The following is a 21,660-nucleotide window of genomic DNA, read 5'->3' on the forward strand; positions in this document are numbered from 1 at the left end:
GTCGTCGGATGCTGAGGCGACCAGCTGTCCGTCTCGCGAGAAAACCACCGCGTTGACGTCGTCTGAATGGCCCTTCAGCTCGTACCGACAGGTGCCCGTTGCCGTCTCCCACACTCGCACTGTCCTGTCGTCGGATGCTGAGGCGACCAGCTGTCCGTCTCGCGAGAACACCACCGCATTGACATTGTCTGAATGGCCCTCCAGCACGCTGCGACACGCGTCCCAGTCTCCTTCTCTGTCCGAAAGCATTTCCACCGCTTGTGGGACCTGCTTGACAAACGTCTTCCGGAAAATACTCGTCTCTGGTGCGAAGACAAGCGCTGACGAGTAGACTTGCAAGGGTGCTTCTGCTAGGATCGAACAGAAACGCAGCACAAATCGGTTCGCATTGCGGAGGAAGGCTAAATATGCGTCTCCAGACGGCTACGATGCAAATTAGTTGAGAACAAATACTTATACCATGCAAAATTCCTTACCGCCACCAGCGCCTGCAGTCTTGATAGCAAGCGCACGCATTGGCCTGTCTCCCGCATCAGACTCATCGCTTCGAGCCAGTGCAAAAGGTGCGTCTGAATGAAGACAAGCACTGCGTCTCCGTCGGCGACGCTGCGCTGGCTGTGCTCGAGGTGATCGACCCAGTAGCGGCACGCATACTGCAGCTTAGCCGGTAGGCTGCTAGCCACCATCTCCTCATTTATCTCGCTTCTCCGTGTCCTGGGCTTTGAGAGGTTGCACATGTCTTGTCGAAGGCCGCTAGGCGCAGACACAAGCTCAAAGCAGCGAGACGCCAGCTTCTCGTGTGTGCTCTTCTCGTCTACCCAGAAGCTGTCGTCACCGCATCACTTTCTATTGAGCAGGAAGTCACGGAAAGAATGGTGGTGCAGACGCACTAGGCAGGTCGGATCCTGTGGAACGTCTAGGATAGAGTGCAGCTCATATAGTGTTCGATGAACATCTTCTGCAGGAACGCGGAGTAGCTGTGCTAAGTGAAGGCGCAGAAAGCGGCGATTGCAGAAGCACGATGGCGCCTAGTGTCTCTCTGATTAACGTGTACCATCTTTTCCTTTCCTGCTTTCTGTATCGGCGAGCGGGGCTCTTGAGGACTGTAAGGTATATGCTGTCCAATCGCTTTTCGGGTAGAATCTTGAAGCAATCGTCTGTGCAAGAATCGTCGCTGGATGAACTGTTCTTTGGTGAGTCGCCTGCAAAGGAACTGTCCTTGAGAACAGCGCGCAGTCGGTCAGCAACGAACTGTCCGCCTTCTTGCATGAACCGACAGGCAGTAGCGGCCCAGATAAACGGACCGCTTGCACTTTGCATCAACAGTCTGATGGCCTCTACACCCGGCCAGTCGTCAGCCTAATAACATTCCTTTGCGATGATCCTAAGGTGGTACTCAAGGAAAAGCCCTATGTCGTGGTCGACGATCGACGGCGATATGGCGTGTAGCACAACATCCTTGTGCTCCGCATGTCGAATCGGCACTTCCGGCCTACTTGTCAGCAACACCCGCAGCCGGACACCTGTCAACGACCGCGCCTCGGCCAGCAGCTGCACAATGGTGCGGATGTTGCTGTCGCTGTCGCACTCGCCGAGCGCATCGACAACTATGACGCATGTTTCTGGCTCTGGCTCGTGCAGCTTTGACAGCGGGCGGCAGACGAGGTGCTGCCACTGGTCACGCAGCGACTGGTTGACAATATCGCTACGCTCTGCAACTGCGTCGCTGATGTGCTGCCGCGATGCTCGTCACGAATTTGCCCGCGTGACCAATGTCGCCGCCGCCGCGCGAGAAGAAGAAGCTCGCGGCGAGACGCTGCTTCTCGCAGTACCTGCGCGCAACCGTCCGGGCGATGGTCGACTTGCCCGTGCCCGCCAGCCCGCTCAGCCAGAAGATGCATTGCTTATCTGGCCCGTCCGCCCAGCTGTGTATCTCGCGCAGGAGGTCGACGCGCGTGTCGGGGAAGCAGCCAGGCTCGTGCTGCTTGGCGTACGAGTTGAAGACCGCGTCTTCGGCGCGCGGTAGACGACCGAGGCTGTTCTCGTGCGCTAATGTTGTGTTAGCGTCCCGTGCCTACTCGGAACCCGACTATAGGCCCGCAAGCCGTGGGTGGGGTGGTGCTGCAACCTACCAGAGCCGTTGATGGTACCGGTATTGGCTTGGAGGCTGGAGTAGGCGTTGCCGAAGGCTATCGTGGATGTCGTGGAGGCCATGGCATCGCTGCAGCAGAGCATGCGATGGTGTCTGCGGTGAAGGTGTTCTGCGGCGAAGCGCCTGCTGGGCCTCACTCAGCCTAGCGACCTGCACCCTGGCGACCTCGAGCAGTCAACGTGAGGCCTACGGCTGAGGCCAAGCATGCGTCCGATCGTCGACCCGCTCGTCCCGCCAGCCTCGTCATGGCTTCTGTTTTACGCGTCGACGCACCGCATTGACTGACTTACTCAGGAGTATCCTTCACATCGATTTCTATCGCTAAGTTGCTGTTAGCTACAACCCCAAAACTCAACGTCGTCCAAGTCGTGTGTTGCTGTGAATGTTTCCTGCCTGGATGCTATCTTTACTGTTGCCGAACGCAATGTTCTGTGTGCTTGCAGTCTGCTTAGGTGGAAACTTGTCTACAGACGGTGCAATCGTAAACCGACTCGGTCGACAAGAAGCTAAAGCGTGGAAATAGTTCCCAAAGCTTGATGCGCAGCCAGAATTGAGATACACGAAGGCTCGCAATCTCTTCGTTGGACACCTCAAGAACGGGTGGCAGAGCAGTTCGAACATCTCGCTCGAGTTCAACCAGCCACTCTTTGCTGCAACTTTTGCTCGAACCGTTCCATACTGCGAAGAAGATCTTTATCAGTGGTTCAAACACGGAACCGAGGAGCTGAAGGCCAGGCGCATGGGTGCTGCCGAGTGTGGGACTAGATGATGTGACTTGGAGTGTGATGGGTCGACTTCTCCGTACACCGTGTAAGTGAAGTTTCTGCATGCAAATGGCGATTGATATACTGTTCAGATATAAAGAAGATCCAGAAATTGCAGCTATTCGCCCTTTGGTCGTACCAACTGACTGCATCTCTCTTCAGCATAGTGGAGAGTGTTGTGGCTTCACAAAGATAGATTCTGTGACTGCGTGAGCAGTGTCGGTGGGAGGCTGTGGTCAATGGTTGTATTGCTATCTGTGTTGTTCGGTGATGTTCGTGTACAGGAGCTCTCGGCTCAGAGGTAAGTGCACTTGCCCTCGGGCAGTGCCTTTCTCAATAGAATATCATGTGACTTAAGCCACGTAGTTACAGAATCAGCCCTGTTCGTAACCTCCAAGTCCAGCATAGGCACCGTATAGGAAGAATGTACGCCCTCCTTGTCTCCTTGGTGAATCGTAAGCGCACGTCAAGTTCACCGACAAGCAGCCTGAGCAGAGCTGGTGCCCGTTGCATTTGACCTTTCGGCGCCGGGAAGCATCACAGGCTTTTGGAATTACTTTCCTCGTGGACGCCATTTGTATTGTCGGGATTCGTCTCGATGGCGGCTATACATTTCATAGATGCCACTGGCAGAGGAACACTCATGGATCAACAAAGTTCACGTGATGTCTGCAGGGATATCAAGGATCGAGTCTTCGTCGGGTATTCTGAGATTGGAATGATGGAACTTTGTGCCAATTATGATCATTCATGATGCTCGAGCGATACTTCTTCAATCGTTGTGGCGTGGCTGCCAAAACGCGCTAGCGTCCGTTTACTCTTTTCACTCAGGGTTCGCAACCTCCTTCCCTTCCACCTTCTCAACGCCGATACCACGGCCGTAAGGGTCTACTTGCGTGCGCGCAAACTTTCTCGCGCTGACCTTGCCCTCGAACAATGCGTCAAGCTCGGCATACGTCCTGCCCTTCGGTTCTGGCAATCTGAAGTACACCCACACGACCACGCAGCCGCAGGTGCCAGCCCAGAAGTATGCCGTCTTTGCTCCCCAGGCCCAACCACCACTGCCGAGCTGATAGTTCGTCAGGACGTTCACAACAATGTTCGACGTGTTGTACAGCGCTCGAGCAAGGTTGATCGTCTTCGATTTCAGTCGCGTTGATGGCATCTCGGCGACGATCGAGTATGTGACCGGGCCAATCGTGAAGTCGTAAATAAAGACGAACACGATGAGAACGGCACCGATAGCCCAGTTTGAAGCATCGTTCCCGGCAAACGAGCACGAGCCGACGATGATCAGAAGCACAAACAATGTGCAAGCTCCTGAGAAGTGAATCGTGCGACGACCGAGCTTTTGCATGAGGAACCATGAGCCCATCGTACCAATCAGACCCAGTGCGAGGGAGACCATCGACATGTTGAACGACTGTATGGTAGGTAGTCCGGCTTGTTGCATGAAGTATGCGCTGTAGATGGTCAGTCGCTGATCCCTGACAGAAACCGGGATCGAACTCACAAATAACCCATAATATTGGTACCGCAAATGGTTTGAGCGATCCAGGCAAAACACACAATCTCCGTTCATCGAAGATCGGTGCCCCTGAACAGGTCTCTCCATCTTGTACCTTCCGTCATATTCTTTTCCATCTCGTTTGTGTGTTCAATCATCGCAATCGTTTCGTCAGGGTTGAAGTTCAGATCACTCTCCGGCGAAGTGAGGCGGAGCAGCGCGGCTTTGGCACCTGCCTTGTCTCCTCAACGGACATGCCACCATGGTGACTCAGGAGCAAGGGCGACTCCAATCGCAATTGGAAGCGGCCAGATCCACTGGATCGCAAATGGGATTCTGTATGCCCATTGGTCTTCGCGCAAGACGCAAGCTCGATTGACACCGGCAGCAATGAACTGACCCATAACCCAACACTTGACCAAAGTCAGTGAAAAGGTTGTGCAATCCGCAGGGCACACTCACATGTTTACGAAGGTCGTCAGGATCGGTCGCAACTGCACGGGTGCAACCTCGGAGGCATACTGAGTTGTCAAAGTCTGGAACCTGTCTCATATAAGTGCTCAATTCTTGTTGTTCAACATGGACTACCTACATGCCCCATGGAATGCCACAGAACACCTCGCCAACAACAAGGGTTTGGACGTTGGGGGCGAAGAACAATACAAAGATGAAGCACGTTATTGCAATCAAGGCGCCGATCATGGTCTTGCGATAGCCGTAACGCTCGCTAACAAAGCCGTTAATGAGCAGACCGATTACCTCTCCCGCACGAGCGCCATTAGACCTACAATTCGCTGTTAGTATAATGCGCGAGATCCATAGAATAGTTACTTACAGCGCGCTCTGCCAGTTCGGCTGAATTGCCCACTTGCCGGTCCTTTCATTGAGTAGGCCATACTTTTGGTTGAACATCGAACTTCCGTACAGTGATCCAAGAAGCGCGCGATCGTAACCCTCCATGATCAGCGCACTTGAAAGAACGACTGACCAGCCAACAACTTTCGGGTACAGCCTGATGGCTTGAAATAAACCCATCGACTTTTCGTCATCCGCAGCATGTTGGGCCTCTTCGTTTGGAGCGACGAGATGAGCCGCAATGGGCTGCTGAGTCTCCCTGTCTGCCATGTCGACAGTGTGAAAAATAGGAGGGCTGCTGAGAGACGTTATCGCAACGTCAAGGCATTGTGTGATTTATATGCCAGCCATGGAGACAGGGATGATCGTTTCTAAACTCAGTACAACCTTGGGACGGGAAACCTGGGGTCAAACGAACACGCCCCATATTTCCCTTCTGCAGTACCCCATGATCCTCAACTTGTCGAAATCGCTCACACTACGCTCGAAGCATCGTGAGGGACCGTTCTCACGAGAACTGACAGGGACTTTCCCTATTGGAGCCAAGTCGGAGGCAAGCGGACCAAGTCGGAGTCGTCAACGTGCGGGGTGCCACCTGAATAGCGCATGCTTGAACTTCACCAAATCAACCGCGTGCAGCACCGACTTCTTAAGGCGATCTGTAGCTCTGCGACAGGGCATGGCTAGCGCCGCGAGTCGCTCAAATGCATTCTACATTTGAACCTCTTCCTCAGGCTTCTCAATCAACGGTCCTTACTCTCCAGGCGTTGCTCAAAAGCCCGCCAATCGTTGCTCGCGATCTACCTGGGGCCGCATCACTCTCTATTACCTTGCAGTATATACTGTGCTAGCGAATTCCTACAGGGTTGACGGACTCCAGGCAGCATGTCGCCTCAGGCTGACCCTCTATACCACAAACGCGTCTGGTGGAAAGAGGCGACCTTCTACCAAATCTACCCAGCAAGCTTTAAAGACAGCAATGGCGATGGCTGGGGTGACATTCCAGGAGTCTTGCAGAAGATTGAGTACATTGCATCGCTAGGCGTAGACGTGGTCTGGTTATCGCCGATGTTCGATTCGCCTCAAATTGACATGGGCTATGATGTCTCAAATTATGAGGATGTATACGCACCATACGGCACAGTCAAAGACGTCGAAGAATTAATCGTAGCGTGTCACAAGAATGACATGAAGCTCATCCTGGACTTGGTAGTCAACCACACAAGTGACCAGCATGTTTGGTTCAAAGAAAGCAGAAGTTCGAAGGACAACCCTAAAAGAGACTGGTACTTCTGGCAGCCTGCACGCTACGATGACGAAGGAAACCGCGTGTCTCCCACCAATTATCGCTCGTACTTCGCAGGCGGGACCTGGACATGGGACAAGCACACTGAAGAGTACTATCTGCATCTCTACGACAAATCCCAGCCAGACCTAAACTGGGAAAATGAAGAATGCCGCAAAGCCATATACGACTCAGCAATGCGCTTCTGGTTGGACAAAGGCATCGACGGCTTTCGCATCGATACGGTCAACAAATACTCAAAAGTCCTTCCCTTTACCGACGCAATCATCGCCGATCCCACATCCTTCACGCAGTTCGCGCCGGAGAAGTGGTGCAATGGCCCGCGCATCCACGAATTTATCAAGGAAATGAACACAGAAGTGTTGAGCCACTACCGCACATACGACGGTCTCCCTCTCGCCACAGTCGGCGAACTCTCGCTCTGTCCCAACCCCTCAGACGTCATTCCTTACGTCTCAGCACGGGAAAAGGAGCTCGACATGGTCTTCCAGTTCGACATCACACACCTCGGCCAAGGCCCACCGGGCGGAACATCCAAATACGACATCGCTTCATGGACGCTTCCAGAAATGAAGCGCATCGTGTCGAAATGGCAGACCTTCATCGACGGCACTGACGCATGGACCACCGTCTTCAACGAAAACCATGATAACGGCCGCTCCATCTCGCGGTACGCAAACGACGCACCAGAATGGCGCGAGAAGAGCGCCAAGATTCTTGCTCTCTGGCTCGTTGCGCAGAGCGGCACGCTCTTCCTGTACCAGGGCCAGGAGATCGGGATGATCAATGCGCCTGAGCACTGGGATATCGAGACGGAGTACAAAGACGTGGAGAGCCAAAATTACTGGGCCGAGGTTGTGAGGCTGGATGACAATGGCACGGACCCGGGGAGGAAGGAGAGGATCAAGAAGGGCTTACAGCTTTTGGCGCGTGATCATGCGCGTCTACCGTTCCAATGGGACAACACACCAAACGCGGGGTTCTCGAGGGAAAAGCCGTGGATGAGAGTACATGATCTTTATCCCGAGATCAATGCCAGCTCCCAGGAAGGGGATCTGCAGAGCGTGTTGAGCTTTTACAAGCAGATGCTCAGACTGAGGAAGGAGCATAAGGATGTCTTTGTGTACGGAACTTTTGAGCTTTTGGATCCGGAAGGCAAGGATACGTTTGTGTATCGCAAACGATATGAGGGGAAGACGGCGGTGGTGTTGTTGAACTTCCGTCTTGAAGTTCAGTGTTTGCCAACAAAAGAGATTGAGGGCATGGAGATGCTTGTTAGCTCGTATGGGAAGGTTGTGGGAGGGCCTTTGCAGCCGCTTGAGGGGAGAGTGTACATAAACTACTAGTCGAGACGTTCGGCATGTCTACTTCATGGAGTAGGTATGCAACATTCACTCGCTTCACAAGCGGGCACTCCCCGAGTCTCGGTACGACAACGCTGTAGACGCTCCTCGGTGTACAGTGGTAGTGCAATTGACGTTGCCAGCCTTTGCCAGCTTCTCTAAGGCATATGCAAAACGGCAAACTCGATATGTAGTCAACATTGTTTTGGTTGTACGGTTCACCCAAGTTCCGTTTTCGTCACCGATTCACTCCCCAATCCTACATGTCATAACCTACCATACAGTGAAATCCCGCACAGAACCGGGTCAACAGCTCCCAAACCCCTTCCACGCCGCCTTCCCATCTAATTCCGCTCACGCATGCCAACACCCTTTACCACAATCACCACCGCTCCTTCCACATCACTCAACTCTGCTTCGCTACCCCGCGAGATATGTCGAATGTACTTTTGAATCATGGGCATTATGGGAATCTTTCAGCTCTAGGCGAATCGAGCGCGGAGGCGAAAGCCTCCACTGCGGTAAGTGCCGTAGCGCCGTTGGGACTGGTTGTGATTGTTGTGGCGATACTTGATTCGGTGTACAGAGAGCGCCGTCGGGGAATGAGAGCGACTGTGGCTAAGTCAGAGAGTGGTGATTCTCTAGCATGAGCAGCCGAACAAGAAGCAGGAAAACCAAAAAGATTCAAAGAACGTTTGAGGATTAGGAGCAAACAGTCGATTTGGGAAAGTGTTGCAGTAAATGCAATAAGTGAAGGTGTAACCGCGCGGGGCAGTAAGTCAGGGGTAACCGCCCGAAGCAGTAAAATCGGTATATATTGTTGTTGTTCTTGTTCAGTGTTCTGTCTCTCTCACCGGGCCATCAGGGTCTGTTTACATGACGTATCTGTCGTTCAGACAGAAAGTGCTATTGGAACAGGCAAGAGCACTGCACCAGCACACGTGGCAGACATGACCTCTTCACTCCATAAACCGTCACAGAAAGTCTATCATACAATTTGTAAGGTATACTACATAGCATTTGATCATGCCCAACCATCTATTTGTGCGCGGTGATATACTTCTTCGCGCCCCTACCATCTGTACAAAAATGGGGTCTGCCAATGCAACGACTTTGCGTGCCGTTGCCTCTGCTCCACTCTAGCACTCCTTTCATGCTGACCATTACCTAACTCAACTCCAACCACTTCCCCTCACCATCTTCCCCCAGCGGCTCACTTTGCGAATAGCTTCCCGGCCCCCTAGCTCCATCCGGAATATGGAACCTCTGATCCACCCGCGTAATTGCATACAGGTAGACGGTAAGGATTTCCACACCGAAGTCAACAATGTAGAACGCCGCTTTGTGGTAGTACGCAGGTAGGGGAGAAGTGTTTTGGACGAGTGTAAGCCACATCGTGCCCGCACGGTAACTCGCACCGAAACACACGAGCACCGTGCCAGTCAACAGGACGACGACTTTGGTGCGGAGGCGGCCGCGACCAAAGGTATCCGGAGTTTGGTTACGTGGTACCGTGAATGCGAGGAGCAGGATCGGAATGGGCAGAAACGAAAGTATTGCGAGGAAAGTCGTGCCGTAGAGTTGCAGTGCGCGGTCGATAAACAGAGTTCGGGGGCGGCGGGTGTAAAACGACTGCACGGTTGCTGTGATGAGCACAGCGAGTGTGAGACCGATGAGTGGCCAGAGGATCTTGAGGATCGTGGAGGGCACGCGGTGCCATCCGAATTGAGGATGGAGGGAGCGCACTAGGCGCTGTGTCCAGAGAAGATTGATGACGAAGATTATAAGAACGCCCGCGGCGGTGAAGATCTGTGCTGCGATGGCAAGGCGGATGTTGTGAGCATAAACTACTGAGGAGATGCGCAAGCTGCAGGTTATGCTTCGGGACATGCAGAAGCCTGTACTGGTTATTAGTACAAGTCCAAGTTTCAGGTGGGACTGCAGCGAAACTTGACGTACCGAATAGAGCGCCAGAAAACAAGAACTTGTGTCTTCGCCGATTATTTAACTGCAAGATGGTCATATGAATTGCGGCTCCGCATATGTAGAGCGCAAGACAGATTGATGTGACGGGAATGTCAATGGACTTGTTGGGTGCTCCGCCCAAAGCCCAGACTCGAGGCAGATATGGTGGTCCTTGGCTCATCTACGCGGGGTCAGAATGGACTTTCAGAGGTTCAACGAATACGGACTTCGAGTACAGGCGTTCTACTTTATCCAGTGAGATGGTACGTTATTGGCAGGAGGCTTAAGGCTCAACTGATGCAAAAGTCGTTGTTGCGGGATGTCGATGCTGGAAGTCGCTGCAGCAACAAAGTGGGTATATATGTTCGCTCCATATCAGAACACGGGTTTGATATGAATCTGCGCATTTCGCCCAATACCTCCTTATTGTGACCGAAAGTTGAGTGCTCGGAGGCTCGGAGGCACCGCGCAACAGAGCATCGTCGGTGGATCGGGAGTTCGGCGGCTCATGATTAATGCCGAGGAGCGAGAAAAACGAGAAGAACGAGGCGGCGTGGCAGTCTGTTTCTTCAGGTCGAACAGATGAGCTGTGAGCCTGGGTTAATGTTTTTGGTGGTCCTTGGTACTACGATGTCAAAGGAAAAGTGGAGCTTGAAAGTGATGGATGAGAGCTACGGAGGAGTTCTGGAGAGCCGACGCGGTAGAGAAAAGCTAGGCCTAATCAGGCAACCACCAGTACCGCGCCGTCAGGTAAGAACCAACGACATACACAGCAGATGCTGGGAATGACCAAATACCAGTCGACGCATTGGTAGCTATCAGATCGATGATCGATATATAGGATGTTCGTAGTCGACACCGAGGACGTTTACGTGGAACAGCTATGCAGAGCTGTATGCAAGTCTATCATAGCATTCGCGGGGTATACCTACAAAACAACGAACAATGTCGCTACCATCATATGCATCTGAACATCCAATCATACATACAATTCAAGCTCTTCCATGATTTCTTCCTTCCTCTCTTTCTTCCCCGTCATCTCCTTCCATATCATGTTTCCCTCATGAGCTGTGCATGAAGGGGATATATCTGTACAACTCATCAAACTCCCTCCCAATCCACCCTACCGTCTTCCCCGCCCTACCAACCACACCAAGCCCGCCTGCAAGCCAAACACTAGCAACCAACGCAGCAACACTGTTGATGCCATACCACCTCCTCTTCTTATCCAAGTCCCTCTGCTCGGAATACGGTGACACTTGACTCGGCTTCCAGCCCATCCACTGCGCAACGCCCCACGCAAAATGCCACACGCCCGTCCCCACCAGCGCTGTGAAACCGGCGAACGAGATGAAGGGGTGTGTCGCGAAGCCGTGGCTTATGTATGAGAGGCTGATCAAACTGTTGTCGCCGTGCATGTACAGCGGGAGAATGCGCGTGGTCCACACGTGGAAACTGGCGAGCGGGAGGAGGATATAGCCTAGTAGCGACGTGCCGCTGAGCGCTGGCCAGGGGATCGAGCGCTTGTCTGTCCGTGTTTCGGCGCCGTAGCGTTGGAGCGCTTGGCTCCTCCTATACAGCCTGAGGGCGACGCCGCTCGTGATGTGTGCGAGGAGCGGGAGGGCGACGACGAGGGGCTCGGCGAGTGTGGATTGGTAGTAGGGGCGCGTGAGGAGGAGGTAGCGGTTTGCTTCGGGCACGGAGCGGACGGCGAGGGGGATAAGGGAGGTGTTTGCGATGTGGAAAGCGGTGAAGACGCCGAATGCGTAGGAGGAGTACTTTTGTAGGCGCGTTACTGTCGCAATGTCAGTCTTCTGACTATCCCGAAAGTGCGGACAGGACGAAGCGTACACCACCACACCGGCCCATGGCTACCGCCTAACCCCAACGTCGTCGTCGTTGTCCGCGGCAACCCGAACTCTTCTTGCCCATCTCGCTCCCCATTTCCTGCGGATGGAAAGTATCCTTCCTTGAACTCGGCGGGTGTTTCGTCTACAGGGCTGGGCTCGACTTCCGTCAGGCCCATTACGCCCGCTTCCTCATCGCGGAGCATCGGCAGCGCCGGCGGTTTTTGCGACGCCATGGTTGTGGTGCTGGTGAAGTTGCTGATTCGGGCGACGTTGATAGGTTGCCGGGGCGGTGAAGTGCGGTGTGGGTCCGCGTCTGTGCAGACCGAGGTTGGCTGGGGTATGCAGGACTGTCGAGCCTCACCATGTCATCTGAGCTTGTCTGCACTTTAACACCAGCAACACAAGACACTCGAACTGTACACCCAACGCCACACAGATCTCACTCAACACCGCACACACACAACCACTACCACCACAATGCCACCCCGAAACAACCCCGTCCCCAACGCCATGCGCCTCTTCAACTGCACCATCTGCGACAAAGGCTACCCGCGCCAACTCGACTACGAGAACCACCTGCGCTCCTACGACCACAACCACCGCCAGCGCTTGGCCGATATGAAGAAGCTGACCGCCAGCAATGACGCCGAAGGGCAGAAGCCGAAGCAGGGCGTTGAGTTGCAGAGGTTGGAGGGCAAGGGGGCGTTGGCAGGGAAGGGGTTTACGAAGATTGGTGGGGGAGGGAGTGGGGGGTTGGGCAAGGGGTTTACGAAGATTGGAGGTGGGTTTAAGAAAGTGGGGACTGCTGTGGGGAAGGAGGAGAAAAAGGAGGGGGAGAAAAAGGAGGGGGAGAAGAAGGAAGAGGAGAAGGAGGGGGAGAAGGAAGGGGAGAAGAAGGAGGAGGATAAGCCTGTGGAGGTGGATGCGAGCGCGCCGGCCGCTGATGCAATGGCTGAGAAGCAGCCAGAGAGTAAGAAAGACGACGATGTTGTCATGGGGGAAGACGACCCGGAACAGACTACTACGTGGGAGGAGTACGACTTCACCAAGCCTACCGGATGCGACCACGCAACCTGTGGCGGCTGCAAGACCGATGGGATCTGGAGTGGCAGCTGGGTCGCCGTTTGAGACGTCTTACCATTCGGTTGCAAACGCGTCATGATTGTCATGCGTGGAGATACCCGCTCCGCTTTGCTCCAGCAATGGCAGCACTCGACTCAGGATATATGGTTTTCGAGACGATCTGCTGGGTGTGTAGTCCTATATTGGTCACGACTACGCCGCATCACCGCAAGATGAATGGAGACGAGCTCGCCGATTATCTTAGGTATCTCCTGGATCTACAAGGACGACCAAGAGCACCGCCGAGGAGTCCGGGTGCACAGGCCCTACTCGATGTCGAACCGGCTGACCTGGACCGCCTTTGCGCTTGCCTCTGGGTGGCTCCTGCAAGCAGCACAGCTCGTAGAGAACTCGCATCAATCTTGTCGACTGGTCCGGCTCTGCCCCTCATTTCGCTCCCAGGCTGTAAGTTGTATGGAATGCATCGTTAGACAGCTGTGCACCAATAATGATTTTCAGGCACCGAGGAGGACCTAGACGCATGGGTCCGCGAAGCTTACCATCGATGTACCGATACAGACATCGTTCGGGATGGTAGCCAAATCCTTGTCAAAGACGTGGCACTCACTGTCGCGCGCGATAAGTTGAGGGATCTACTACAGGTCATTTGTCCCGATATTAGCGATATCATTTGTAAGCGTTTTGCAGTTGTCGACGCAACACTTTGGAGGCTTGCAACTGCACAGGATATGGCCAAGCGTGCTGTCGGGGTCAAGATGTACATGGATAAGCTAGACGGCATTTGACGGATCTGAAAGATGTCTTTGGTCCGGTACATTATTCGCCATTAACCAACTTCCCATGCACTGTGCTTGGGTTTGCCTCGTACTTTCCTGGTATGTCTTAACACGGAACGAGCTGGTGTGGTTCGAAAAGCTTGTGCTTCGGCTGTTCATTTCCTTCCTTCGTCTGGCTCGCTCCTTCCCTGTTGTCTCTCCGTTCGGGCTATTTTAGGACTACATTAGCTCACTCACCCTCGCCAACTGTCCACTTGAGATCTACTCCTCCTTGACCTGCCCTCGCTCGCTTCGTCGCCATCTCCGTCATCATCGTTGTTGTCGCCGCCCTGAATCGCGCTTAGTATGGAAGCTGGCACCGCCCAAGCCATATCAAAAACGATGATTGCACCATAGCCGCCTATTTCTGCGTTTGTGAGAACTGTGACAGCTGAGCCAGCTGCGACGCTGCCAATGCCGGCCTGGACGCCCGCGGCTATGCTCCCTGGAGGAACGTCAGCGATGCGTTCACACTGAGAATTTTTGGAACGCTTACCTGCAACAATACCACTAGCCTCGAATCCGACGATGCCGAGGATATCTGGTGTGCAGGCCAGCAGAATAAGAGGGAAGACGATAGCGGCAGTTTAACACGGATGCGCTTTCACCCATACCAGGTTCGCCTTCGCTATGTTATTGAACTTCATACCGGACTTCTTGAAAGATTGAATGCCTTGATCGAATGCATCTTTGACTTGCATACTCAACGCGGAGAGTACATATCCACAATGGAAACCAACGGCGTACGCTTGCGCAAGTCCAGAATTGCGCATAACAACAGAAGCCACTTGCTAGCAGCGAGGGAACTGGAAGCGTCATGAAATGGTCTCGATCGATAACAGCACCATGCTGGTCGATTGGGGCCAAGCCAACCTGTAACCTCATCTCATTGATCTGCACACATTCCATCGAGACATGTCGACCCATCACTTTGCCTTCACGTATCAGAGTCCGCCATCAAGCTATGGGCTTGTACCTCGTGCAAGCCTTGTACAGCACCAAGGCCACTGCGCCTGAGATGCACATGATCGACGGCGACAGAACTGAGACGTAACCGTGGAGGCCTTCGACGAGGTGATGGGCTACTAGTCGCCCGAACGGTCAGAGGCGATGACTACGCAGACGCTGGCCAGAGAGGGACTCAATGCGCAATCGTCAGATGAGCGTGTGTAGGTATTCAATGCAGCGTCGCTTTCGCAGACATACAACGATGCGAATAAATCCACCTCTGTGAGCCACGACCATGTGCATCCAGCAAGGTGGCAGCAGCAGCTCGAACCTTAAGGTAGATCGCCAAAACCACTGATCGCGACTCTTGCAAGACTGACTACCTCCAGAACTGTCCGAAGAGAAGGTTGATGAAGACATTCATAGCACGCAGTGGGCCCCAGCAGGCTCGAATGTGGTACCGCTGGGCGCGCAGGCCGAACAGTCTCCGGGTCTTACGCAGGCGTCTAAAAGTCAAGACTGCGACCAAATATCAAGCAGCAAGATATCTGCCCTCGGCGGGTCCGTACTTTGATCAACTCAGCATCACATCAATGCTTGGAGGTGGGGGCGCATCAAGAAGGGTGACGTGATGTGCCACGTGTTGGGCAAGCCATCATCCCGGCTCTGCAAAATGTCAGAATCTCTGTCCGTTCTGTGACACGAGCGATCATTCTGGCAGATTTAGTACTCTTCCAGCCTCGAGCCATTCAGACATCCAAACGAGCAGATGCTCTGAGAACGCAGTACTGACCGTGACGCTAGAGTTGCTTGATGTTGTATTGCTCAACCACATATTATGCCCACAGAAATGTGACTGCGTTGTCCGGACGCCAGATTCGACCCTCCAAGAAGGATATGGCTGTGTTATCTGGTCTCGGCATGGTTCAGCCATACTCCAGTTCGACTCAACCCATCATACCGATAGTGACGCATCCAGATGTTGCTAGGTTCCACGGTGACAAGCCTCCTCATATGTTGTCAGACGAACTGAGTTTGTCGGTGACAGCGCAGAATAGGACTTCAGAACAAGAAGGAGCGGCGCGAAATGCAACAGATGGACCGACGTTATCACCGGCCTCCATGTCTTCAGGAAATGTGGTCCATCACAACCTGGATCCACGCCTTCGAGGTCACGATCTAGGAAGTCTCGATACTGCGACTGCCTCGAGTACCGATCGAACGCTCATCACACCTCACGACCAGGATGCTTCCGATGTTGCTATTGATGGAGGAGATCACCTGCGCAGGCTGAAAGAGGAGTTGCTGAAGCTCAAGGCGGAGGAAATCATGAATGACTGGGTAATCAGAATGCTGAGAAGTGAGAACGAGCGGTCGCGTACTGGTGAGGACCTTCAGACGGGCAACAAACGCCCAGGGCTGGAAAAAACAGATCACCCCTTTTCAGCGCTTCCTTGAGGCTTAGTATGCGATAATTGCAGAAGGTTGTATCCTCACGCACCAGTAAAGATGCCATAGTGTTGACATTCATGATGGTGTTCAGGAGGATGGTGGCAGGCATCGCAGCGACGTTCAGATCATATCCCGAAGCTAGACTGCGTTAGGTATAGTGTAATTGAACTCCGAAGCGGACTTCAGCTCCTCTTCTCTCGGAGCCAGCCAGCAACACTTATCATTGAGAAACGCAGCAATCCACGCGCTCAACCAAATGCAACTGGGCTATTCTAGCATCGTTCCTTGTTTGTGGTACTATGCTGGCGTCGCAATCCCCTCGCTGTACAATCAACTACCTGGCACGCAATGATGCATACGCGAAGCGTACACGATTGACGCGCGTATCCCGTACCGAGGAGGAAGGTAGAGTCGACCCTTGGCCAGGGCGGGCTGTTGTGTATGAGAAGCGCATTTCTCAAAACACCCTTGTCTTTTGTAGTCTTTCTTGGGCTCGGCCTGGTATAGGTTGTTTCGAAGAAACTAGGTACGCCTCGTGACTTTGACCTTGAGCCGGGTGACCGCGTAGCTGTGAGCACGCACTGCGTACAGAGCCCAAAAGACTAGGTTTTAGCTCCCTTATCCCGGTGAATTGTCTTGCATAGGGTGTGCACGTTCAGGCATACGGGTATAAACCTATCTTCTTGTATAACCTTACCCCTCTTACCTACATGCACCTACTGTCAAGCTTCCAAAGCAATCTATCAACTCTCTGCTGTGCTGGGAGATGACTGGCTGTCGGCGCTCAAGTCACGGGGTGTACCTGGTCTTTCCGGAACGCCTACACCACTCGGCAATCATGTGGCACAGCCCCATTGATGAACTCCGAAAGTCACAACCTCGTCTCATAGAGAGGCCGTTTCGCGCTTACTTGCAGTCCGAACTACCGTTCTTGGTTGTACGTGACTATGCAGACAGTCCGTCTCGCTAGGGTCTGTCAAGCGGCGCCCATGTCGGCCGTCCGGACGGTTGGCACACCTCGGGCACCGTTCTGCAGCATAGCATAGCAAAATAGTATATCATGCATTGTATGTTCCCAGCATTCTCGAACCTCAAGCAAGACTTCAGTACATCCCAAGAGCCGGATCTCGACAGGACAGCCGCTCGTTTACACCGATTATTCTCGCTCGACTACAGTCTCTACCTCAACGTTTACCCAGGACCAATATAACAAACAACTTTAGTCCTCCCTTTCTCCATACATCAGCTCAATATGTCTGCCTTTGACAACTTCGACCGCCTTGCCATGAGCGAAGCGCAATTCCTTCGCATGGCCGAAGCCGAATTCCAACAAGCTCAGCGCCCTCAACTACGCCGCGGCCCTTCCTTCGCAGAGAAGTACCTCTGGAAGTCACCCTCCCTCGGTACATCTTCCATCCGCCGCGATACCGCATCGCCTGCCGCCTCCCCCGCCCTATCAACCACTTCATCCTTCAGCTCCCCCAAGATGTCCTCGAACGAAACCTACTTCGGCCACTCGTCGGTCAACAGCCCTAGCATGGGTACCGGCTGGGGTCTTGGGCTCGTGTTCAGGAAGAGAAGTAACACTAATGCAAGTGCGGCTAGTAGCCCGAGTATTGGTGGACGTACGCCGACGCTGGGTGCGAGTAGTCCTAAGTTGGGGAGTAGCAATGTGGATGCTCATAAGAGAAGTGGGAGTGGGAGTAGTGCGGAGAGTAAGGATGAGTTTGGGCTTGTGAAGGAGAGGCATATCAGCCAGCTTTTCTAGACGAGGAGGGAATTAAGTGTGGTTTCTTGGTTTTGGTTCTTTTCGATATACCTTCCGCGCTAGGCGTCCTGTCTTTTGACAATGTCATTTTCTCCCCTTCATCATACACTCTTCAATCCTCGTCGTCACCTGCCTTATCGTTCAATTCTCAGCTGTCATCTCGTTTGCGTTCATCCGAGGAGGATCTCGGGTTGGAGCTGGCTGATGAGCTGGCATCACGTGCGATTCTTTCACTTTACAGGACCCCAAAACAAACTAGTCGGCCAAGTCTTTGCGTGTTTAGCCCGTCTTGCGCCAGCGACCTGGTTGTCCCCCACCATCCACCATCCCATCTAATGATGTCGTCACAGGATCAATCATTGTAAGCCACACTGATGTTACTTTGTTGTTTCTCAGTCCAACCTCTGACCCTCATCACAGTGAGCGCGTCCCAGTGCGACGAGATCGCTATCTCCGAGACATTCATGACACCGAAGGTGCATCAATGAACTCTTCTTCCGCCCGGGCCTGACTAACGATGTTTTGACAGGGACAATGTACGATGAAATACTAATTTGGTGCGACAACTTTCCTGAACTGATTGATGAGCTCAACGGACTCTCTTTCTTTTATGTACGGGATCTAGGATGTTCGTACGACAGTCTCGCTTTACAGGATAGATGAAAGCTTTTCGTGATAGGTTGAGGAGCAAAGAAGGAGGGGCGTAGCTTCCGTCCACGCGTCATGAACGTTTGCTTGCAGCTGTTCATGTTTATTTTTTTTTGAGTGGTTGCGCTCCTAAATGGTCAAAAACGCCGAGATAGTAGTAGTCGTGAGCAAGGCGGCGGATGGCGAGAAACAAAAGCCAAGGAATTGTTGGACGGAGCTAGAATGATCTAGTGGTCGAGACAAAGGAATTGACCGTCTGAGCGTGAGTCTAGCAGCGCCCTGCGGACAAGGCCGAATGCAATCAATGTCGAGTGCCGTTCTCGTCGTTTAATCCAGCAGTCCTTATTCTCTTTACCCCGGGCTGATTTAAGACCTCGGCGCATACGGCGGCTGCTTAGGCGGGGCATTTATCCAAGTTGCCATCGCATAGTTCGTCTGATCTGCCGCAGTCAACCTCGTGTTGTACTTCTTGCCGCCGAATAGGAAGTTGTTTGGGAAGAGAGGGTCGAAAGGAGCGGCGTTGTGGATCTCATCGATCTCTTCTCTCGAAATATCGATGTTCAGCGCGTTCGGCATCGAGTTGACATGCTCGACGGTTTGCACGCCGACGATTGGGAAGACGTAGGTCGACTGGTGGAAGAGGTATGCTAAAGCCTAACGGGGAATTAGTCTTAGTGTTCGTGAAAATCAGGTGAAAATGGCGTACGATGTCTTGCAGTGTGGCGTTCTTCCGGTTTGCCAGGTCTTCCAGCACTTCGCATACTTTTATGTCATTCTCAGTCGCCTCGTAGTATCCGTGACCAGCGTCCGGATCTTTCTTCAGCTTCTCTCTTTGTTCTTTCGTAGTCAGCTGTCCTCCGCCTAGCGAAGCCCACGATGTGATGGCCATGCCTTGATCTTCGCACATGGGAATGATCTCGGATTCTATGTCGCGAAACGCTGCATTCCAGCGACCCTGGTAGATGGAGAAGGGTGTTAAACCGTTGTGGCGCGCATCTGCAGTGGTCAGCGGGTGAGAATATGTGATCGATGGATGATGGGGCTTACAAGCATTCGCCTTGACGACAACCCATGCAGGCATATCAGAAGCTCCCAGATAGAGCACTTGCTTTGCCATAACCAGCGCATGCAGGCCGCGCATCACTTCTTCGACGCTGCAATTGACATCCCACCTTCATGTTGTTAGCTCACATGGATCGAAATAAGCCGTGTCAGCGTACCAATGCACGTAAAGGATGTCGATATAATCTGTTTTGAGCTTTTTCAAGCTGTCTCTTACAGAGACATGCATACTCTTTGCCGATGGTCCAGTGTAGTTGCTCTGTAACGGTACACCCTCACGGTTCCAAGACTTGTATCCGGCACCGTACTTTGTCGCAAGGACCATCTGGTCTCTCACCCCTCTTGTCTCCATCCATTCTCCCAACAGCTTCTCCGACTCCTCGCTGTTGTAGACGTTAGAAGTATCGATGAAATTACCTCCAATTTTGTAGAACGCATCGAGTAGCTTGAAGGCATCCTCACTTTTCCCAAACAGCTCACTCCACGAGTTACCAAAGCTTATGCCGCCAATGGCAATGGGAGATACCTTGACGTTGGCGGTGGGAGAAAGGATGCGATGCCAGCCGATCTGCGTCTTGGGCTTTGGTGGAGGTGCGAAGATGGACATGGTGTGATGTTTGGTCGAGAAGAGGAGCTGAAGCTGTGTTGCGGTAACGTCCGAGGATGATGGCGAACGACTGGATATTGCGCGGACGCTGGTTATATATGACACGATACTTGGCAAGTCATTGCAAAAGTGCGTATGCGCGGTAGATCGGCGTATGCAGACTGCTGACACTAAGCCCGTCATGTTCCCGAGGGGCTCAATCGCTTCGGTAGGCTAAGCCTTACCCAGTCCGCGAACTGCTGTGGTGTAATCAGCGCCTCACCTCTTTGTGCACGCCAGTGGTTTGTTGCTATGACTACGTCTCCGCAGCCTTTTAGAAGCCATGCCCATTTCTTCAGAAATTCATCGCTGACCTCCCAGCTGCGTGGATCCCAGGGCGACCCCCAGATGAGAAGCATTGGCTCTCTTTCTGGATCATCGTAATCACAAATATCGTGGCACAGCTCGTCTTCGTCGCATACGTCGGGATTCTCGAAGGCTATAAGCAGGTTGTTTCGTAGTCGTGGCCATGGGAAACAGTCGACCCAAGGGTGGTGCTCCATCGAGAGCTGGAGTTGAGTGGGTTTCAGAGTGACCGGCCAGTCTGCGAATTGATCGTGGAAATTCAAACCCAATAACGGGCCTTGTTTGTTCATAGGCGATATGCCCTCCCAGTTGTAGAACTCTTTGGTGACGCCCATGAGGGCAGCGTTCGTCGCTAGTGAAGTAGCCACATTGTACCTAACAAGAAGAGGTAGATGAGACACGGCCGGCTCTCCTTGCATGTAGCTGGCGTATGCATGATCTGCGAACCGACTCATCAAGGCCTGTACTTCAGGTACCGACGCCATGCAGCCTTGAGGCTGTGGCCGCTTGGGAACAAGTACCGCGGAGCCTTCTGACCCTTGTGGTGATCGTGGCGCAGCTGTGCTACTTGACCGAACGATCACACTGAATCGTGCATTATCTTGGGATGCCGAGCGATCCGTGACTGTTGAGGCTTCGCGTGAACTCTGTTTCCGCGCTCTTTCTCCTGCAGAACAATCGTCAATATGGTAGACCTCTACACAAGACCTGGACAATACTGACTGCAGGCTCTCTGATTTAGCCGGTTCTGCAGTTTCCTCCTTTCAGCAGGGTTGGTAATGCCTGTCCAATCTTCTCTGCTGTCACGTAACGCAAGTCGTTGAGACGACCAGCCCAGCTCGATAGGCTGCGCGGAGCCCTCAATCGGGGAGTTTGACAAACGGTTTGCTGACATTTTGGCTCGCAAAGGGCTGATGGGGCCGTATTGGTGTCAGCCTGGGTGCGGACTTTGCAGGTATATGCAGACAGCTGACATGCCGTTGATCGGTATCCTAGACCTCCCCTGGACACGCAATGAGGCTGCGTTTCCCCGCAAGTGCAGAGTTCGAGCGGGTTTCATTGCTATTGCCGAAAACCTTAAGGAGTTAAGTGACGTTGCATCGGTTTTCGTCTGGTCGGAAATTTTCTTGACTGTCAGCAACCTGCATTAAGTCCTTTGATCTAACGGCCGCTAAACTGTAGCGGCTCGC

At 53.1% G+C, this 21,660-nt stretch overlaps 13 protein-coding genes across 13 annotated transcripts in view; 4 read left to right on the top strand and 9 right to left on the bottom strand.

Moving 5' to 3' along the window:
- Positions 1-737, bottom strand: part of BU25DRAFT_461963 (WD40 repeat-like protein) — a gene marked incomplete at both ends in the record, with an annotated part of 1,307 nt that extends 570 nt beyond the window's left edge. Inside the window, 2 exons of the mRNA XM_033710491.1 lie at positions 90-423; positions 477-737. Coding sequence (XP_033557783.1) covers positions 90-423; positions 477-737 — 595 coding nt within the window. The remainder of the gene's footprint in view (positions 1-89; positions 424-476) is intronic.
- Positions 738-1,359: 622 nt separating this feature from the next.
- Positions 1,360-2,214, bottom strand: BU25DRAFT_461964 (uncharacterized protein; the record flags this gene model as incomplete). Its single annotated transcript, XM_033710492.1, has 3 exons — positions 1,360-1,712; positions 1,771-2,049; positions 2,133-2,214. 3 exons carry the CDS (start codon positions 2,212-2,214, stop codon positions 1,360-1,362), a joined length of 714 nt encoding a protein of 237 aa, XP_033557784.1.
- A 302-nt stretch (positions 2,215-2,516) lies between these two features.
- Positions 2,517-3,179, bottom strand: BU25DRAFT_177202 (uncharacterized protein). The gene has a single exon (XM_033700875.1). The coding sequence runs from the start codon at positions 3,066-3,068 to the stop codon at positions 2,601-2,603; it is 468 nt and encodes a 155-aa protein (XP_033557785.1). The 5' UTR covers positions 3,069-3,179; the 3' UTR covers positions 2,517-2,600.
- Positions 3,180-3,739: 560 nt separating this feature from the next.
- On the bottom strand, positions 3,740-5,548 carry BU25DRAFT_434141 (general substrate transporter; the record flags this gene model as incomplete). The annotated part of the gene is made up of 6 exons (XM_033708843.1): positions 3,740-4,379; positions 4,430-4,488; positions 4,678-4,836; positions 4,894-4,966; positions 5,016-5,207; positions 5,259-5,548. 6 exons carry the CDS (start codon positions 5,546-5,548, stop codon positions 3,740-3,742), a joined length of 1,413 nt encoding a protein of 470 aa, XP_033557786.1.
- A 360-nt stretch (positions 5,549-5,908) lies between these two features.
- On the top strand, positions 5,909-8,123 carry BU25DRAFT_414332 (glycoside hydrolase family 13 protein). Its single transcript, XM_033707251.1, has one exon. The coding sequence runs from the start codon at positions 6,164-6,166 to the stop codon at positions 7,928-7,930; it is 1,767 nt and encodes a 588-aa protein (XP_033557787.1). The 5' UTR covers positions 5,909-6,163; the 3' UTR covers positions 7,931-8,123.
- Positions 8,124-8,910: 787 nt separating this feature from the next.
- On the bottom strand, positions 8,911-10,183 carry BU25DRAFT_400670 (uncharacterized protein). The gene is made up of 3 exons (XM_033704975.1): positions 10,112-10,183; positions 9,887-10,078; positions 8,911-9,825 (listed from the first exon to the last, which is right to left on the bottom strand). The coding sequence occupies exons 2-3, from the start codon at positions 10,071-10,073 to the stop codon at positions 9,095-9,097; spliced, it is 918 nt and encodes a 305-aa protein (XP_033557788.1). The 5' UTR covers positions 10,074-10,078; positions 10,112-10,183; the 3' UTR covers positions 8,911-9,094.
- Positions 10,184-10,743: 560 nt separating this feature from the next.
- Positions 10,744-11,983, bottom strand: BU25DRAFT_400674 (uncharacterized protein). The gene is made up of 2 exons (XM_033704976.1): positions 11,744-11,983; positions 10,744-11,687 (listed from the first exon to the last, which is right to left on the bottom strand). Exons 1-2 carry the CDS (start codon positions 11,973-11,975, stop codon positions 10,954-10,956), a joined length of 966 nt encoding a protein of 321 aa, XP_033557789.1. The 5' UTR covers positions 11,976-11,983; the 3' UTR covers positions 10,744-10,953.
- Positions 11,984-12,219: 236 nt separating this feature from the next.
- Positions 12,220-12,870, top strand: BU25DRAFT_349974 (uncharacterized protein; the record flags this gene model as incomplete). The annotated part of the gene is made up of 2 exons (XM_033703286.1): positions 12,220-12,549; positions 12,625-12,870. 2 exons carry the CDS (start codon positions 12,220-12,222, stop codon positions 12,868-12,870), a joined length of 576 nt encoding a protein of 191 aa, XP_033557790.1.
- On the top strand, positions 12,607-13,836 carry BU25DRAFT_414335 (uncharacterized protein). Its single transcript, XM_033707252.1, has 2 exons — positions 12,607-13,269; positions 13,324-13,836. The coding sequence occupies exons 1-2, from the start codon at positions 12,945-12,947 to the stop codon at positions 13,608-13,610; spliced, it is 612 nt and encodes a 203-aa protein (XP_033557791.1). The 5' UTR covers positions 12,607-12,944; the 3' UTR covers positions 13,611-13,836.
- BU25DRAFT_494297 (uncharacterized protein) lies at positions 13,835-14,544 on the bottom strand (the record flags this gene model as incomplete). Its single annotated transcript, XM_033711768.1, has 3 exons — positions 14,233-14,544; positions 14,137-14,181; positions 13,835-14,085 (listed from the first exon to the last, which is right to left on the bottom strand). The coding sequence occupies exons 1-3, from the start codon at positions 14,411-14,413 to the stop codon at positions 13,835-13,837; spliced, it is 477 nt and encodes a 158-aa protein (XP_033557792.1). The 5' UTR covers positions 14,414-14,544.
- A 2,217-nt stretch (positions 14,545-16,761) lies between these two features.
- Positions 16,762-17,902, top strand: BU25DRAFT_451319 (uncharacterized protein). The gene is made up of 2 exons (XM_033709747.1): positions 16,762-17,107; positions 17,264-17,902. Exons 1-2 carry the CDS (start codon positions 17,101-17,103, stop codon positions 17,806-17,808), a joined length of 552 nt encoding a protein of 183 aa, XP_033557793.1. The 5' UTR covers positions 16,762-17,100; the 3' UTR covers positions 17,809-17,902.
- A 920-nt stretch (positions 17,903-18,822) lies between these two features.
- BU25DRAFT_400679 (Aldo/keto reductase) lies at positions 18,823-20,204 on the bottom strand (the record flags this gene model as incomplete). The annotated part of the gene is made up of 4 exons (XM_033704977.1): positions 19,677-20,204; positions 19,504-19,628; positions 19,163-19,452; positions 18,823-19,110 (listed from the first exon to the last, which is right to left on the bottom strand). Exons 1-4 carry the CDS (start codon positions 20,123-20,125, stop codon positions 18,823-18,825), a joined length of 1,152 nt encoding a protein of 383 aa, XP_033557794.1. The 5' UTR covers positions 20,126-20,204.
- Positions 20,205-20,304: 100 nt separating this feature from the next.
- BU25DRAFT_349928 (uncharacterized protein) lies at positions 20,305-20,973 on the bottom strand (the record flags this gene model as incomplete). The annotated part of the gene is made up of 1 exon (XM_033703280.1): positions 20,305-20,973. A coding segment is annotated over one exon (669 nt), but the record flags the coding sequence as incomplete, so codon positions are not given.
- Positions 20,974-21,660: the final 687 nt, after the last annotated feature.

Source organism: Macroventuria anomochaeta (genome assembly GCF_010093625.1).
Source record: "Macroventuria anomochaeta strain CBS 525.71 unplaced genomic scaffold BU25scaffold_36, whole genome shotgun sequence".
NCBI classification, from domain to species: domain Eukaryota; kingdom Fungi; phylum Ascomycota; class Dothideomycetes; order Pleosporales; family Didymellaceae; genus Macroventuria; species Macroventuria anomochaeta.

Coding starts and splice junctions, on each gene's coding strand:
- BU25DRAFT_177202 (XM_033700875.1), bottom strand. CDS start 3,068: ATGCAGTCAGTTGGTACGACCAAAGGGCGAATAGCTGCAATTTCTGGA.
- BU25DRAFT_400674 (XM_033704976.1), bottom strand. CDS start 11,975: ATGGCGTCGCAAAAACCGCCGGCGCTGCCGATGCTCCGCGATGAGGAA. Junction 11,688..11,743: donor CCATGGGCCGGTGTGGTGGT/GTACGCTTCGTC, acceptor ACATTGCGACAG/TAACGCGCCTACAAAAGTAC.
- BU25DRAFT_414335 (XM_033707252.1), top strand. CDS start 12,945: ATGGCAGCACTCGACTCAGGATATATGGTTTTCGAGACGATCTGCTGG. Junction 13,270..13,323: donor CCTCATTTCGCTCCCAGGCT/GTAAGTTGTATG, acceptor AATGATTTTCAG/GCACCGAGGAGGACCTAGAC.
- BU25DRAFT_414332 (XM_033707251.1), top strand. CDS start 6,164: ATGTCGCCTCAGGCTGACCCTCTATACCACAAACGCGTCTGGTGGAAA.
- BU25DRAFT_400670 (XM_033704975.1), bottom strand. CDS start 10,073: ATGAGCCAAGGACCACCATATCTGCCTCGAGTCTGGGCTTTGGGCGGA. Junction 9,826..9,886: donor GTTTTCTGGCGCTCTATTCG/GTACGTCAAGTT, acceptor TAACCAGTACAG/GCTTCTGCATGTCCCGAAGC.